This window comes from Pseudomyrmex gracilis, unplaced genomic scaffold, assembly GCF_002006095.1.
Source record: "Pseudomyrmex gracilis isolate BER0280 unplaced genomic scaffold, ASM200609v1 scaffold_82, whole genome shotgun sequence".
In the NCBI taxonomy this organism is placed as follows: Eukaryota; Metazoa; Arthropoda; class Insecta; order Hymenoptera; family Formicidae; genus Pseudomyrmex; species Pseudomyrmex gracilis.
Window position 1 is genome coordinate 455,065 of NW_018020666.1, and position 13,086 is coordinate 468,150.

Sequence of the window (13,086 nt, forward strand, 5' to 3'; positions counted from 1 at the left end):
CAATCGGGGGAAGGAACGCGCGCTATAAAATTTCCTTCGCGTACGCACGCGGGTTTCACGCCGCGCAAAAGCTCTTCCCTCGTCGCGGAAATCAAATTCGGCAACCCGAGAAGGCCGAAGGTGAAATCCAACCGGACGCGCGAACGACTAGACAATAGCCGCGCGAAACAGGAGACAAAATTGTTCTGCATGCGTAGGTCTTCTAGAAACTGGCCCCGAGGTTCGCGAAGCGTGAGGGGTCCTTTACCCCCAGCCGCACGTGCTCACCGTCCCGTAACTCCGCCTGACGGAATGGAATTAACGGACGGTAACGCACGATACCACGAACAGCTGCCTCGCATGATGATTTATGGGCGGAGCCTCTTGCGATATCTGTCCTCTTTTTTCTGGGTCTTACGCAGCGATGCGACGCGCTAAGCAACAAACGGGGAAAGGCGCGTTTTGCTTTGTGAATCGCAAAAAAACTCTCTCTCAAAGTACGTTATCGAAGGAGAGAAAAGGCCGCCGGTCTAAAAATACCGCTTTATTAAGATGTTGGCTGGAAAATCGAACCGCGCGTCCACCACTTGGTGCATAACGTGTTGGTAATCGCGCGTTTGCTCGTGTTTTATTACATACCATATATATTCTATTGATTAACTGTATCATAATTTCTTCTTTTTATACGGTTGCCATTTTACATGGCGTTAAAGTCGTGCGAATATTTAATTGAGTGGTAACGTCGCATAGAGAGAGAGAGAGACAGAGAGAGAGAGAGAGAGAGAGAGAGAGAGAGAGAGAGAGANAGAGAGAGAGAGAGAGAGAGAGAGAGAGAGAGAGAGAGAGAGAAAGGAAGAGAAAGAGAAAGAATGAGGAAGAAAGAGAGAGAGAGAGAGAGAAAGAGAGAGAGAGAGTGACTATATATTGATCTAACGGGTTTTTCCTCTTTTTCTTTTGAGGAACACAAAATCGATTTCGGAAAAATAGCGAGAGAATATTTAACACTTCGACGGGGTGTATACTGTAGCGGCAAGGGAGAAAGACACCCTGTAGATTAACTAGAAGATAACGAGGAACTCGGAACATTACTCTCTCCCGATAAATCAGGAAGAACAATTATTTTCACGGCGCCTCTTTCATTTTAAGTTTTGTTTCCGAGGAGAGAACATTGGTGTTTTCAATAAAAATATATATAAGTATACAGATGAGTAGAGAAGAGACAGAGAGAAAGAGAGAGAGAGAAGGAGAGAGAATATAATGAAACAAGGTCTTTAATACTCTCCATAGTTGCGTTAGCGATGGATTTGTGCGGTTTCGATTATCTCCTAAATTAAATTGTGTTCGTATCGAGTCTCAACGTAGGGTTTATTAAACACAAACACATGTTGTGTGTTTTACACACAAAATACGTGCAAAGAAAAACCTTTTCTATGTACATAAAATATTTGTATTTCTATCCGTTTGCTAGTTTTTTACACTGTTCTTATTTTTATTGATTTTTGTATCTTCGTTAATTATCGTATCTTTTCGCGCGTACACATATTATTTTACTCATTTACTTTATATTTATTTGTTATTATTATGATGCTTATAGTTCTAATTAACTTCGTTAAAAATATATACAATAACGAAGTGTAGAATATATTTTAATATAGAAAAGAGCGGAATTCGATTGTATGTGTGTGTGTGTGTGTGTATAGGTTTATTAAACCATTTATACGTTCGAATTGTTTGAAACACACCATACTACTTTTAAGCTTGGTTTCAACTAATTATATTATTACATCAAAAATTGATTTTGCATTTTATATACTCTACAATTTGGATGTACAAGTTAGTTCTAAGCTTCTTCTCTAGATGGACGCACCTTTCACGTTTGCGTCTATATAAATATAGGCTGCGTTCCGAGTTACGCATATGCGCGCATTTATCTATATTATACGTAACGTGTACTATAGATAAATGCGCGCATATGCGTAACTCGGAACGCAACTATAGTCACACTTGGGTATAAATTCATGAAGGTTGGGTAGAATTAGATCGAGTCGGTTTAGGTTAGATTAATAGTGTTTGAAATAATGCACTCTGCTGGAATATTGTTAATTTCTACAACGGTTTCTATTCTGCGCGAATAGCTATATGAAAAAGCAGATCAACCATGTTTTGCTTCAAAAGACGTGAAAATACATCAGAAAGAAAAGGTCACTTTAAATATATAGTTTTTGCATATTAAATTTATAAAGTTTTTCTTAAGAACACTGTTAATTGATACTTTGTATATGTGTACACGTAGTGATGAATTTAATAAATAAGTTTAAAAAATTAGAAAGTTTTGTACATGTGCAACACTTGAAGAATTTGTGATTTGTTTGTAACTTTGCATGTGATTTAGCAAAATAATTTTTTTCGACAATATATACTTTCAGATTTTTGTGTTTATATTCTGCCAAATCAGGAGAAAATCTTTGGGAAATTAGGTGACATTAAACTGGAGGGAGATGCTACTATCAGCAGAAAACACGCAACAGTGTCTGTGCAATTGACAGATGAATCAGATGTAAATCTTTTTAATCCTTGTTCCTTATTGTCTATATTTTTCCTACAAAATGTACAAATCAATATATTTTACCTACAGACACAATATAAATGTGTTATAAACGACACATCAAAATATGGGACATACATTATGAGAAATAATGAGAAGAAGCAACTACTTCCAAATGAGAATTTTCTTCTAAAAGCTGATGATATAGTGCAGTTTGGTCTGAAAGATACTACTTTTGTGTAAGTGCACAATAATATAATATTCTGTGAATAAATAAGTTTATTTATAATTATTTTCTTTTTGCAGTGTGTCATTCCATATGTTTGTAACAGCAAAATCTAGTCTAGATGTACAAAATGTGGAGAAATTAAAAAATGTTATACATCTTATAAAAGGAAGAATATCAGAAAATTGGGAAAATTCTTGCACACATCTAACAGTAGATAAAACTGTTCCAGTTACAGCAAAAGTGAGAATTTCAGACATTTTAAGATTTAAATTATTTAATTTTACTTGTTTGATATACTGTCTCAATATGGTTTCTACAGATAACTTGCGCTTTGGCTACTCTTAAGCCAATTGTCACAATTGAATACTGGGAAGCGGTAAATATAGCTATCAAAGAGTTTAAAGAATTGCCAAAAATCGAGGACTTTCTGCCTACAATAAAGGAGGAGTTACTAAACGCTTCTTCAAATTTGCTTTTATCGAATGAAAAGCGTAGAACACTTTTCAAAGGATTATCATTTGTTCACTTTTGCGTGAAACAGTATTACGCGTATGCATCAGTAATCATTGCAGCAGGTAAATAATTGTAGACACAAGAGGCATCTATATGAAAAAAAAATAAAAATAATTTAAGATATTCTACAAATATAAGATTCATTTCGAGATAATATTTTTAAATGGTTTGAATTAGTTTAGTTTTTTATTATAGTGTATTTTAAAATAAACTTCTGTTGCAGGTGGCAAGTCGTGTGTATATCCCACAAAGAGACCTTTGACTCCTCGAGATCTCACTGCAAAAAATGCTATTGTTATACAACAACCTGTTAGCGATTCCTCGGAAACTCAAATTATCCCACCTGATTATCGAGTTATCTGTGAGTAAATGATCGTTATCTTTCTGATATAAGTAAAAACTAATAAACAGACTAACACAATTTTCATATTGCAGATCGTAAGCTTCAAGATATCAAACGCAGAATGATTTCTGAGACCGAGATCCCGCTCGCAATTCTCCACTGTAGCACGGAAATATATTGCAATCCCTTATTTAAATTTGGCACGCTATTGAAATCAAAGCCTCACGTAATCGCAACCAACGTTATGGTCGAGGATACTCAAGACGTTGTCAAAACTGATACGAGACAAGTAAAGAGAAAAATTATTCCCGAAACTTACGATTCTCAGGATATTCAACATTTGCCGACAAGAGTTCGCTTTTCTGACGAGAGCGAGCAGAGAAATATCCCGCGCGCCAGTACAAGCGGTAATGTAACGGAAGACACGCAAAACGCCGTTAAGAGAAATATCGGATGTAAAATAATTCCCGAAACTTGCAGTTCCTTGAACTCTGACAAAGTTTCAAACGAAAGCGAACAGAATATCTCGTGCGCCAGCGCGAAAGATACTTCAATGATAGTCTCGGAAAACACTGTTAGGAAAGATAATAGATGCAAAATCATAATTCCCGAAACGTGCAATTCCCCGAACATCGAGAGCGTGTCAAAAAACTCTTCTTCGTACGAAAGCGAACAGAGAAATATCTCGCGCTTTAGCAAGAGCGGAATTGCAACAGAGATCGGGCAAAAAAACAAGAAGAGAGATTTTGAGTATAAAATAATTCCTGAAACTTGCACCTCTTCAAACACTGAGAGTATTTCAAAAAAATCTCAACTTTTGAACGAAAACGAACAGACAAATGTTGTCAATGTGTCTTCCGACAAAGTCAGTAGAAAACTCCAAGTTATTTCTGACGAAGCGTGCCGTCCCCCGAACGTTGTCATCAATATGTTTTCTAGCAATTCGACTAGGAAAAACAATAATAAGCAACCTCTAATGATCTTTGATAAAAACGATATTGTAAACAAGCCTGCAGAAAAAAAGCAAACTATTAGTTTGCATCAGAGAAACACTCCCAAAGAAAATATTTTAACTCCTTCAACAAATACTCAACAAGTTGAAAATCTGTTTCGGGAAAATGAATTCAATCTTCAACAGCGAGAAAATATTCTCATGAACGAAGAGGATAATGTTATTTTTGAAAACGTTAATTTATCAAGTCCTAAAGAGAACAATCTGATTATTGAAAAAACTATCGGTAACGATAAGCACAAAAACACGAGTCAAGAAAAATTTAAAAATTCAGCAAACAAACAGATCATAACAATAGACGAAACTGATGACATTTGCATGGAACAAAGAAAAGAGAACAATGTACCAGGGAAACGTGCGACACATCAAGAACCGAAGAAGTTGTTGAAAGAGCGACAATTGGATTCGGCTAGCAATTTGGATAACAATCGAGAAAATAATAGAGCGAAAGAGAACGAAACAGAAGAGAGGAACAAGTCTAGAAATACATGTCTGGTGAGTTAACAATTGTTAATAATTATAAATTGAGATATTAGCAAATATTTTATACTACGTATTTATGACATGTTCAGGAAGGAAATCGGCATAAACGTTACCTGAATCAAGAACGTACGGATAAACTATTTCGGAAAGATGGACCGAACGGCAAGAGATTCAAGAAGGTTTGCAAACACATCTTACGATATTTGTGTTATGACGTTACCATGTCTCTGAAAATATTAATTTCTTTTATCTCATTTCAGGCGCCTGTTATAATCCCAACAAGAAGATTGAAAGAGGATGATTTTTATTAGTAATTAACAAATTAGCAATTAACAAATTGTTTTTAACAAATTAAAATGTTTATATTACTTCTTGTTTATACTCTCTCGCATACACAATGTGTAGTAAAGACACTAATAATATAAAGATCGAAGTTTACTTAAAAACAGTAGCGAGATTAAACAAATTGAAAAAGAGAATATTTTTATTTAGAGAAAGAAAAAGAGTATAATAAACAAGCATACTTGTACACACATTGCATTGTTTATATTTATATTCATAAATAAATACTATGTTTAATATAAAAAATTTTAAATTTGTTATATTAAATGTGTTTGAAATGTTTTATCTGTGACTTTTAAGTTGTACGTGTAATACATGTCATTTCGATGCAATCTATCTACAATTAATCTACAATTCCTTCTTCGAAATTTACGACAAAATTCAACTTTTCCAAAAATCTCGAATATAAAACGAAACATCGTTTTTTTTTTTTTATTTTTTTTTTTTATTTTTGCATTAAGCGATATTTGTTTTCTGTCAGTTCTTAACTCACGAAATGATTCCACCGTGGCGAGTGCTGTTTTAATTAAACCAACAATCATAGTACGTACGATGTGTGATAACAGCAACCGAACAAGAATATCGGATCGTCGTAAATCTCGTCGTAAAAATCGAACGCGCGCTCTAGCAGTGGGTCAGTATGTCGTAAATCGTTCGTTTGGCGAACAAGTTTTGGACGCGCGTAAAGCTTTTAAAGATATTAAATTATTAAAAAAAACACATGAAATGATGAAATAGTGTAATAGATTCCAACGTGTGTGAGAGAAAAATATAACATAAACTATATACGGGGAGAGAAATACAGAACCCCCCCCCTGTCTCTTTTATATATCATTCCAACATGGTCCGAGGATTGTACGTAGTTTATCAAATATTGATCCTTGTCACACTGATTTATGGGGCAAAACACTATGATAGGTGAGTATAAAAAAATAAAAACCAATATATATATATATATATATATATATATGTGAAGTGACTCAAAACTGTTATTCGGTGAACGTTTTATTTATGCCAAAAAAAAATTCTCTGCAGTATTGAGATTCTTCATCGTTTTTGTCTTAATTGTTTTCCGATGAGAACAACATTTTGAAACACTTTAGCTACAAATTGTACGAGGCAATTCCGGCAAATTCGATTCAAAAGTGGATATTGACGGACATCGAGAAGTTAGGATTCGATGTGTGGAGTCGATCCGCGGACAGCACCAAGATTTTAGTATCGCCAGACGCTGAGGAAATATTCAAGAGCGTAATGGATCACTCAGGAATCCTGATGAGAGTATATAAAACACATATATATGTTTTATATGATGTAAAATATACAATAATGACATTATAATGTTTTCTTATAATCGCAATTTATTCGCAAGATGCTTGAGAAGAACGTAGGAGATGCAATACGGTTGCAGAAAGTAGTTCAGAACACGCGACGATTTGGCGGTCAAACAAACGACTTTAATTTTGACCGATTCCCACGGTACAACGAAATAGTTAATTTCACGCGCAATTTAACAAAACACAGCAAATACGCGGAGATGATTAGCATAGGAAAGAGCTTCGAGGGAAAACCGATTATCGGCCTGAAACTCGAAGGATCCAAGGACAATCCTGTAAGTTCATCTGTTTTTGTTAGTATTAGTTAAAAAGCTCATGAAATAAAAAAAAACCCAAGATAGAAACATTTATCGACAAAACGATAGAGAATAATAAAATACATGACTGTAGCGATAAATTTTAATATTTTATACTCGACTGAAACGACACGCAAAATAATTTTGATGTATATTGCGTAAGTTGATATATATTTCTTTGTTAGAAAATATTTATCGACGCCGGCATTCACGCTCGCGAATGGGCGAGTCCGATTACAGCGTTATTTCTGATGAAGAAAATAGTCGAGCACGAGAATACGTTGCGTCGGAAAGTCTCAATTTACGTTATCCCGTCATTGAATCCGGACGGATACGAATATTCCCATACCGATGATCGTCTTTGGCGGAAGACAAGATCGAAGACTAACGCCACTGAATGCGTCGGGGCTGACGCAAATCGCAATTTTAATTCGCACTGGGCTGGTAATTAATATTCATTTTTTCGCCCTTCTTAAAAAACTTAAACTTCATTAGGACAATTCGTCGATCAATTTTGTCAAATTATTTCCGGTTCGAAAGAATTCGGAGCCGATCGAGATCCCTGCTCGGAAACGTTTCCAGGATTCGGACCGTTCACGGAGCCGGAATCGCGAGCTCTGCGCGATGCTCTCCTTAGAATCAAGCCGGATATGTATCTTACCCTTCACAGTTACGGTCCGGTACGATGCGCAAAAAGCGGTTTCTTGCACATTTTTATATATATATATATACAAAAAGGCACAATTTTAAACAATTGTTTTCTTGTTACAGCTTCTTCTTTATCCTTGGGGTTTCACAGAATCCTTACCGAGTAATTGGCAAGAATTGGTACGCACGCGTTTTTCTATTCTCTTTCTGTAAAATTTTTTGTGGAACTAACAATGAGATTTAACGCGTTGCATTTTAACGTTCGAATAGGACAAAGATTGTTTTCAAGATACACGGTGTCTCATTACTGTGTTTTGAATGTTTATCGAAAGTTTATCTTGAGATTTAATTCTAATCTTGTGTGTATGTGTGTTAATAATTATTATTTCAGGACAGATTAGCGAAAGCCGCGGCAAACAAGTTGAAGCAGGTGAACGGGCAGGATTACGAAATCGGCTCATCAACACGTGTTCTATGTAAGGAGCCACAGAATTTACAATACGTCTTATTTTTCTCGCGACGTTTTTATCAACTCGATTCATTCAAATACGTATTGAAACGAAACAAATTTAGATAAGGCGTCGGGAGGAAGCGACGACTGGGCGATGCAAGTGGCGAACGTGCCGCTGGTTTACACAATGGAATTACCGGATTACGGGCAAGGTTTTATAATGCCGGTGGAGAAGATAAAACCGATGATCAGAGAAACTTACGAAGCCTTCAAGGTATTTGTGAGATACGTCTGCGCCATTCGCAATAACAATTGTCGTAATATATTGTAATTCTCTCTCTGCACACACAAACGTTGCTTTATATTGCACACATTATTCGGAACAACTACAGCTATTTAGACATATAATGTTATATTGTTTAGATTACAGAAGTAATTTTATGATTTTTCATGGTATATTATTTGATCAAAGAAAAACATCCTTCAATGTAATGTAAACTTACGAATAAAAGTGCAAGCGGTTTTCGCGCTAAATAAACAAAGCGACTCTACTACGTCTGTCGTGAGTTGTTTAGCTTTACATCTCACATTAGTATTCCGCGTTTCGACAAACAAGCAAAATTGAAAGGTTGTTTACGCGAAATTTAAGGATTAATATTGTATCAGCACGCCACTCTGACAGTCGTGTTCGATATTTTTGGACGGTCGTCTGAGTCATAATGGAACTTCGAAATTTCGCGATTTATCGCAAAATTTACCGCCGCTATCGGACGAAAAACGACGATGCATTATTCATAAAAACTTCACGAGCGTTTCGCGATGTGCTTGACGTCACTATTTTCCAATGAAGAACGAATTGCGCTTGCGGTCGCTAAACCGAGAGATTTTGTAAAGTAAGTTTCAGAATGTTCGACGGCGGCAAACACAATCAGACTGTTCGCGATTAATCGATTTGCACGTAAAAAATGTGCGAGCAAAAGAAGTAAAAAAGCGCGCACAAATAGAAAAAGGAAATGAAAGAAAAACTACGTATCAGGCGAAAAAAAAAAAAAAAACATTATTGCGAGATCTTAATTCTCATGCGATATATGTACAATATAATACACATCGAAAGATGTGATACAAATCGTTACATCGAAATATTCTATCTTTTGCGTATTTTATAGACGCGCTGCACCTATTTAAACTGACAATTCGCGATATTTTTTTAACGGTCGACGCGTAAATAAAACCGCTAATCGATATGGTTAAAATCTGCGCTGCCTTAAATCCGTACGAATCTTTTTTCATCTATTGTTATAAATTCTAACAATTCCGAATCGATAAACTGATTGATCCTCTATTTTTCTAACGAATGAAAGAATAACAGAAAAGAGGACTGAAAGAGGGCTTTAGTTAGAGAGAAAGAGAGAGAGAAAGAGAGAGAGGACGAGGCGATGGAAGGGTCGGAAGAGAGCTTCGGGTAGTTCGGCTTCTTTACTCAGCTGCATCACGTGCGATGTGCGCGCGAATTCAAGCGATTATGCAAATTTTGCATTAAAATGCATTCTATCGAAATCTCCGACTATTCGGCGAAAGACGACACGAAAGGCGTCGAGATGCTTTTTGCATTCCGCAGTCTGCGGTTTGCTCTCTCTCTCTCTCTCTCTCTCTCTCCTCTTCCACCGCGCACCTAATTCGTTGCATGTAATTGCGTCGCCGATGTTCGATACATAGCGGCGCGACGGGAAATGAACAAATTCTCCCCGGGGCGATTCTTTATATCCGATAAAAGTTCGTTTGCGAGAATTTGTTAATTTACCATCCATTTAGAATCTAAAAACTCTTCTATATTCACTCTCGCGCGTAGTTTATTTCGCGATTCGTCTTTCTGTACGTCAGTTGTTGTGCTTCAACGTTTGTTTACGTCGGAGCTTCGATTAGCGCGGGCATCGTAGAAGAAAGTTCCCGCTCGTGAAACTTTGCCAAGTTGCACAAAAGATTGCCAATGAAATGCCGGCTGATTTCCCGCGACTGACTTTGCTCTCCGTCTGGAGGAATTTGTTTACCACCGAGAAACCCCCGCGAGTGTCCGCCCGAGAAGAGCAATTGAAGTCACAAGAAAGGTTTCTTTTCTTGCGCGAGAATAGACTCAAGAGAACATTTTATATTTTATATTGATAAAAAAAAAAAAAAAAAAAAAAAAACCCAGAAGAAAATATCTGCAACAAGAAAATATTTTCATCTCTTTTCCTTTTGTTGGAAATTTTTATTTCTCTCTTTCAAGATAAACTTTTACGTATTATTCCCGAAAAGATTTGTCCGGTCTCCGATAGAGATAAAAATTTCTTCTTCCTCAAATCAACCAGCACAGAAAGTGATATATAGAGAACGTGTTAAAAACGCGCGACTCTATTACAGAGATATAAAGACGTTCTCGGACACACGGAGCAAGAGAGCATTCCTTCAAGATACATATATTTTTCATGCTCGCGACTCTTTCCTCGCGCCCGGTCGAGTCTCCGAATCGTCGTCGTCAATTTCGCGGTTTTTCCCGGAGAAATACACGCACGCCCGACGAGAATCGATATGACACGAGCGAACTTTCTGAATGTCCATTCACGAAGAACCTCTTTGCGTCCGCAGAACTGCAGACGAAGAAAGTCAAGAACGTTGTCGAATCACAAAGAGATGATGACCGTTGAGAGTTGATTTATAGCGAAGTGCAAAAGAAGTCCGTCTCTCCCCCGCCCTCGAATAAATATATATTCGCTCGTCGAGTCCGGCTTCTTGCGCGATTTTTATCCGCATTTTGCCGTACGCATATATGGACCACTCGGCGGAACCGGATCTTTCTTCGCTGTTTGAGTTTTTTTTCTTTTCGCACTGACAATGCTGATCAAATGCATTTCTTCTCCATCCTGTTCTCTCGGCTTTCCACGAACGAACGCGAGGAAAAATAATCCCGAACAATTCTGTACAAACGTTTCTTTTATAATGTGTGTTTTTACTTATTCTTCATCCACACATCGCTCTGAATTTCAAGTGGAAATATTAATAACACGTTAAAATTTAAATCAAGTTCTGGTTTCGAGTATTTTTACGTATGAGAGTAAAATTTTCCGTACAAAAACCAGAGTAGATATGTGCACCTTTTTTTTGAAAAAAAAAAAACTTACTTCTATTTTAATATTGTATAAATGTTTAGAAGACGATTTGTTAAAAGAAAAATTCTCGGAATGAATAATCGAGATTTGCGGATGCATGGCGGCGGACCAGATGTTCGTCGAACGTCTTCGGTGGCATTAGCAGGCTTGAGATCTGCTCCTGGCAGCGACAGCAACAGGATCAGACCGACCTCCCTTTGAAGGAACCGATTGGCGCGCGCGCGGAGAGAAGCGACGGGGGTGAGGGTATATATCCTGTTAATTACACGATCTCGGATTTGCCTGTGACGTTAGACGTCCCGAACAGGACGTCTGTTTCCTGACAGACAGATTGAGTTACCTTCCGCATTATGGGCGATTAATAGTAATCGCCTTCCTGGCTTCCGATCCATAAATCGCGATAAGATTCCAACACGCGATTCCGATTCGAGATAACGAGAGGTCGATTCTCGTCATCCAATCTCGGTCTGTTTCATCAGAAAATTATATTCAATTGAACTCCGTATTGCATAAAGAGTAGAAATATCTGAAAATGCACGAAGACATAAAGTGGATATAAAAATTATTTCAATAACAAAAATATATAATTCTTATAATTTCGATTTCTCTTCAATTTTCAAGCATAATAAAATAGTAACGTAATGAGGATGAGATAATTGTATAACGGAATTTCGGTTATTAATAGTCGAATATGTGTCCTACCTGACAATTTCGGTGACCGATCATAATTTATGATCGAGATGATTTTGCAATTGATGATTTTGCGAATAACGGAATCCAATGTAAAATGACAAGCTGCTTTATTACAACAGATAATTCGGTTTTCTGTCATTAATCTATATATATGTGACTATTAATTGTTTTTTATCAATCTTTTTTTTTTTATATTATCGCTAACGCTTGTTACACTTGCCGACAACGTGGCCAAAAACAATTCGCGATCAATTTGATGGGAAAAACCACGACACTCGTACCTTCACGGACATTCGTTTGTTAGATAGACAGGCCTGCGAAATTTATTCGCGATCTGGAAACCTCCGGCACGTCTGTCAGCCGCAACCGCGAAAATCGGGAAAATCCGCGAGCGCGGAAAAAAGTGCGAAACGAGTTCGTGAGATTTCGCGATGTTGAAGCGGCATCAACAAAAGCGAACTCGACAGGCATATCGTTCTGATTATCTCGACGTTAATGTGACATTAATCGACAAGGGTCAAGCAGTCTGCCTACTAAAAATTTCACCAATCTGTAAAAATCATTAATACTAAAAACTATTAGTAACCGCAAAAATGTATAACAATTGTAATAGAATTTTCGTTCATACAATTTATCAAAGAGAAACAAAATCTGATTCTGAGATACTTCATTATTTATTTGTAAAACAAAATAAACAATAGTATTTTTTAGAATGTTAATATTGTTATAAAAAATTAGGAATTATAAATAAAAATAAGTAATATATGGAAAATAATATCATATATAAAACTTTTTCTTCTGTTTCTGAGAAATTGGCCGTTTCATTAACTTAATTGACAAATAAAAAATTCGGTAAGATTGTTTTGCTACATTGTAAAAGTGTAAAGTAATTGTCGAATTATTTTCACGATTTTCCGACGCGCCTCGTCGCGCCTCGCAGCTCATCAAATATTTGCGTGACTTTTCGCGCCTTAATGTATCCACCGGATCTTCGCGTTTGTTGTACTTGGGAATTTGCGGTTCCGCGTAACTTTATTCGCCTTTAGCGGCGGCTTAAACTTTGCTTCTC

General features: G+C 36.7%; 2 protein-coding genes across 2 annotated transcripts; both read left to right on the top strand.

Annotated features, from left to right (window-relative positions):
- The first annotated feature begins 1,979 nt into the window (after positions 1-1,979).
- LOC109855139 (nibrin) lies at positions 1,980-5,646 on the top strand. Its single transcript, XM_020429010.1, has 9 exons — positions 1,980-2,180; positions 2,406-2,536; positions 2,615-2,763; positions 2,831-2,993; positions 3,073-3,328; positions 3,490-3,627; positions 3,702-5,116; positions 5,194-5,283; positions 5,365-5,646. Exons 1-9 carry the CDS (start codon positions 2,138-2,140, stop codon positions 5,413-5,415), a joined length of 2,436 nt encoding a protein of 811 aa, XP_020284599.1. The 5' UTR covers positions 1,980-2,137; the 3' UTR covers positions 5,416-5,646.
- Positions 5,647-6,287: 641 nt separating this feature from the next.
- LOC109855158 (carboxypeptidase B-like) lies at positions 6,288-8,528 on the top strand. Its single transcript, XM_020429047.1, has 8 exons — positions 6,288-6,364; positions 6,550-6,727; positions 6,819-7,058; positions 7,265-7,523; positions 7,620-7,759; positions 7,851-7,907; positions 8,119-8,203; positions 8,301-8,528. The coding sequence occupies exons 1-8, from the start codon at positions 6,288-6,290 to the stop codon at positions 8,507-8,509; spliced, it is 1,245 nt and encodes a 414-aa protein (XP_020284636.1). The 3' UTR covers positions 8,510-8,528.
- The last annotated feature ends 4,558 nt before the right edge of the window (positions 8,529-13,086 follow it).

What these genes read in the sequence shown, in the direction of transcription:
- LOC109855139 (XM_020429010.1), top strand. Translation starts at nt 2,138, where the DNA reads ATGTTTTGCTTCAAAAGACGTGAAAATACATCAGAAAGAAAAG. An exon ending in AAATACATCAGAAAGAAAAG is followed by an intron (nt 2,181 to 2,405) that starts GTCACTTTAAAT and finishes ATATACTTTCAG; the next exon opens with ATTTTTGTGTTTATATTCTG. An exon ending in ACCTGATTATCGAGTTATCT is followed by an intron (nt 3,628 to 3,701) that starts GTGAGTAAATGA and finishes TTCATATTGCAG; the next exon opens with ATCGTAAGCTTCAAGATATC.
- LOC109855158 (XM_020429047.1), top strand. Translation starts at nt 6,288, where the DNA reads ATGGTCCGAGGATTGTACGTAGTTTATCAAATATTGATCCTTGTCACA. An exon ending in ACTCAGGAATCCTGATGAGA is followed by an intron (nt 6,728 to 6,818) that starts GTATATAAAACA and finishes TTTATTCGCAAG; the next exon opens with ATGCTTGAGAAGAACGTAGG. An exon ending in TTTTAATTCGCACTGGGCTG is followed by an intron (nt 7,524 to 7,619) that starts GTAATTAATATT and finishes CCGGTTCGAAAG; the next exon opens with AATTCGGAGCCGATCGAGAT.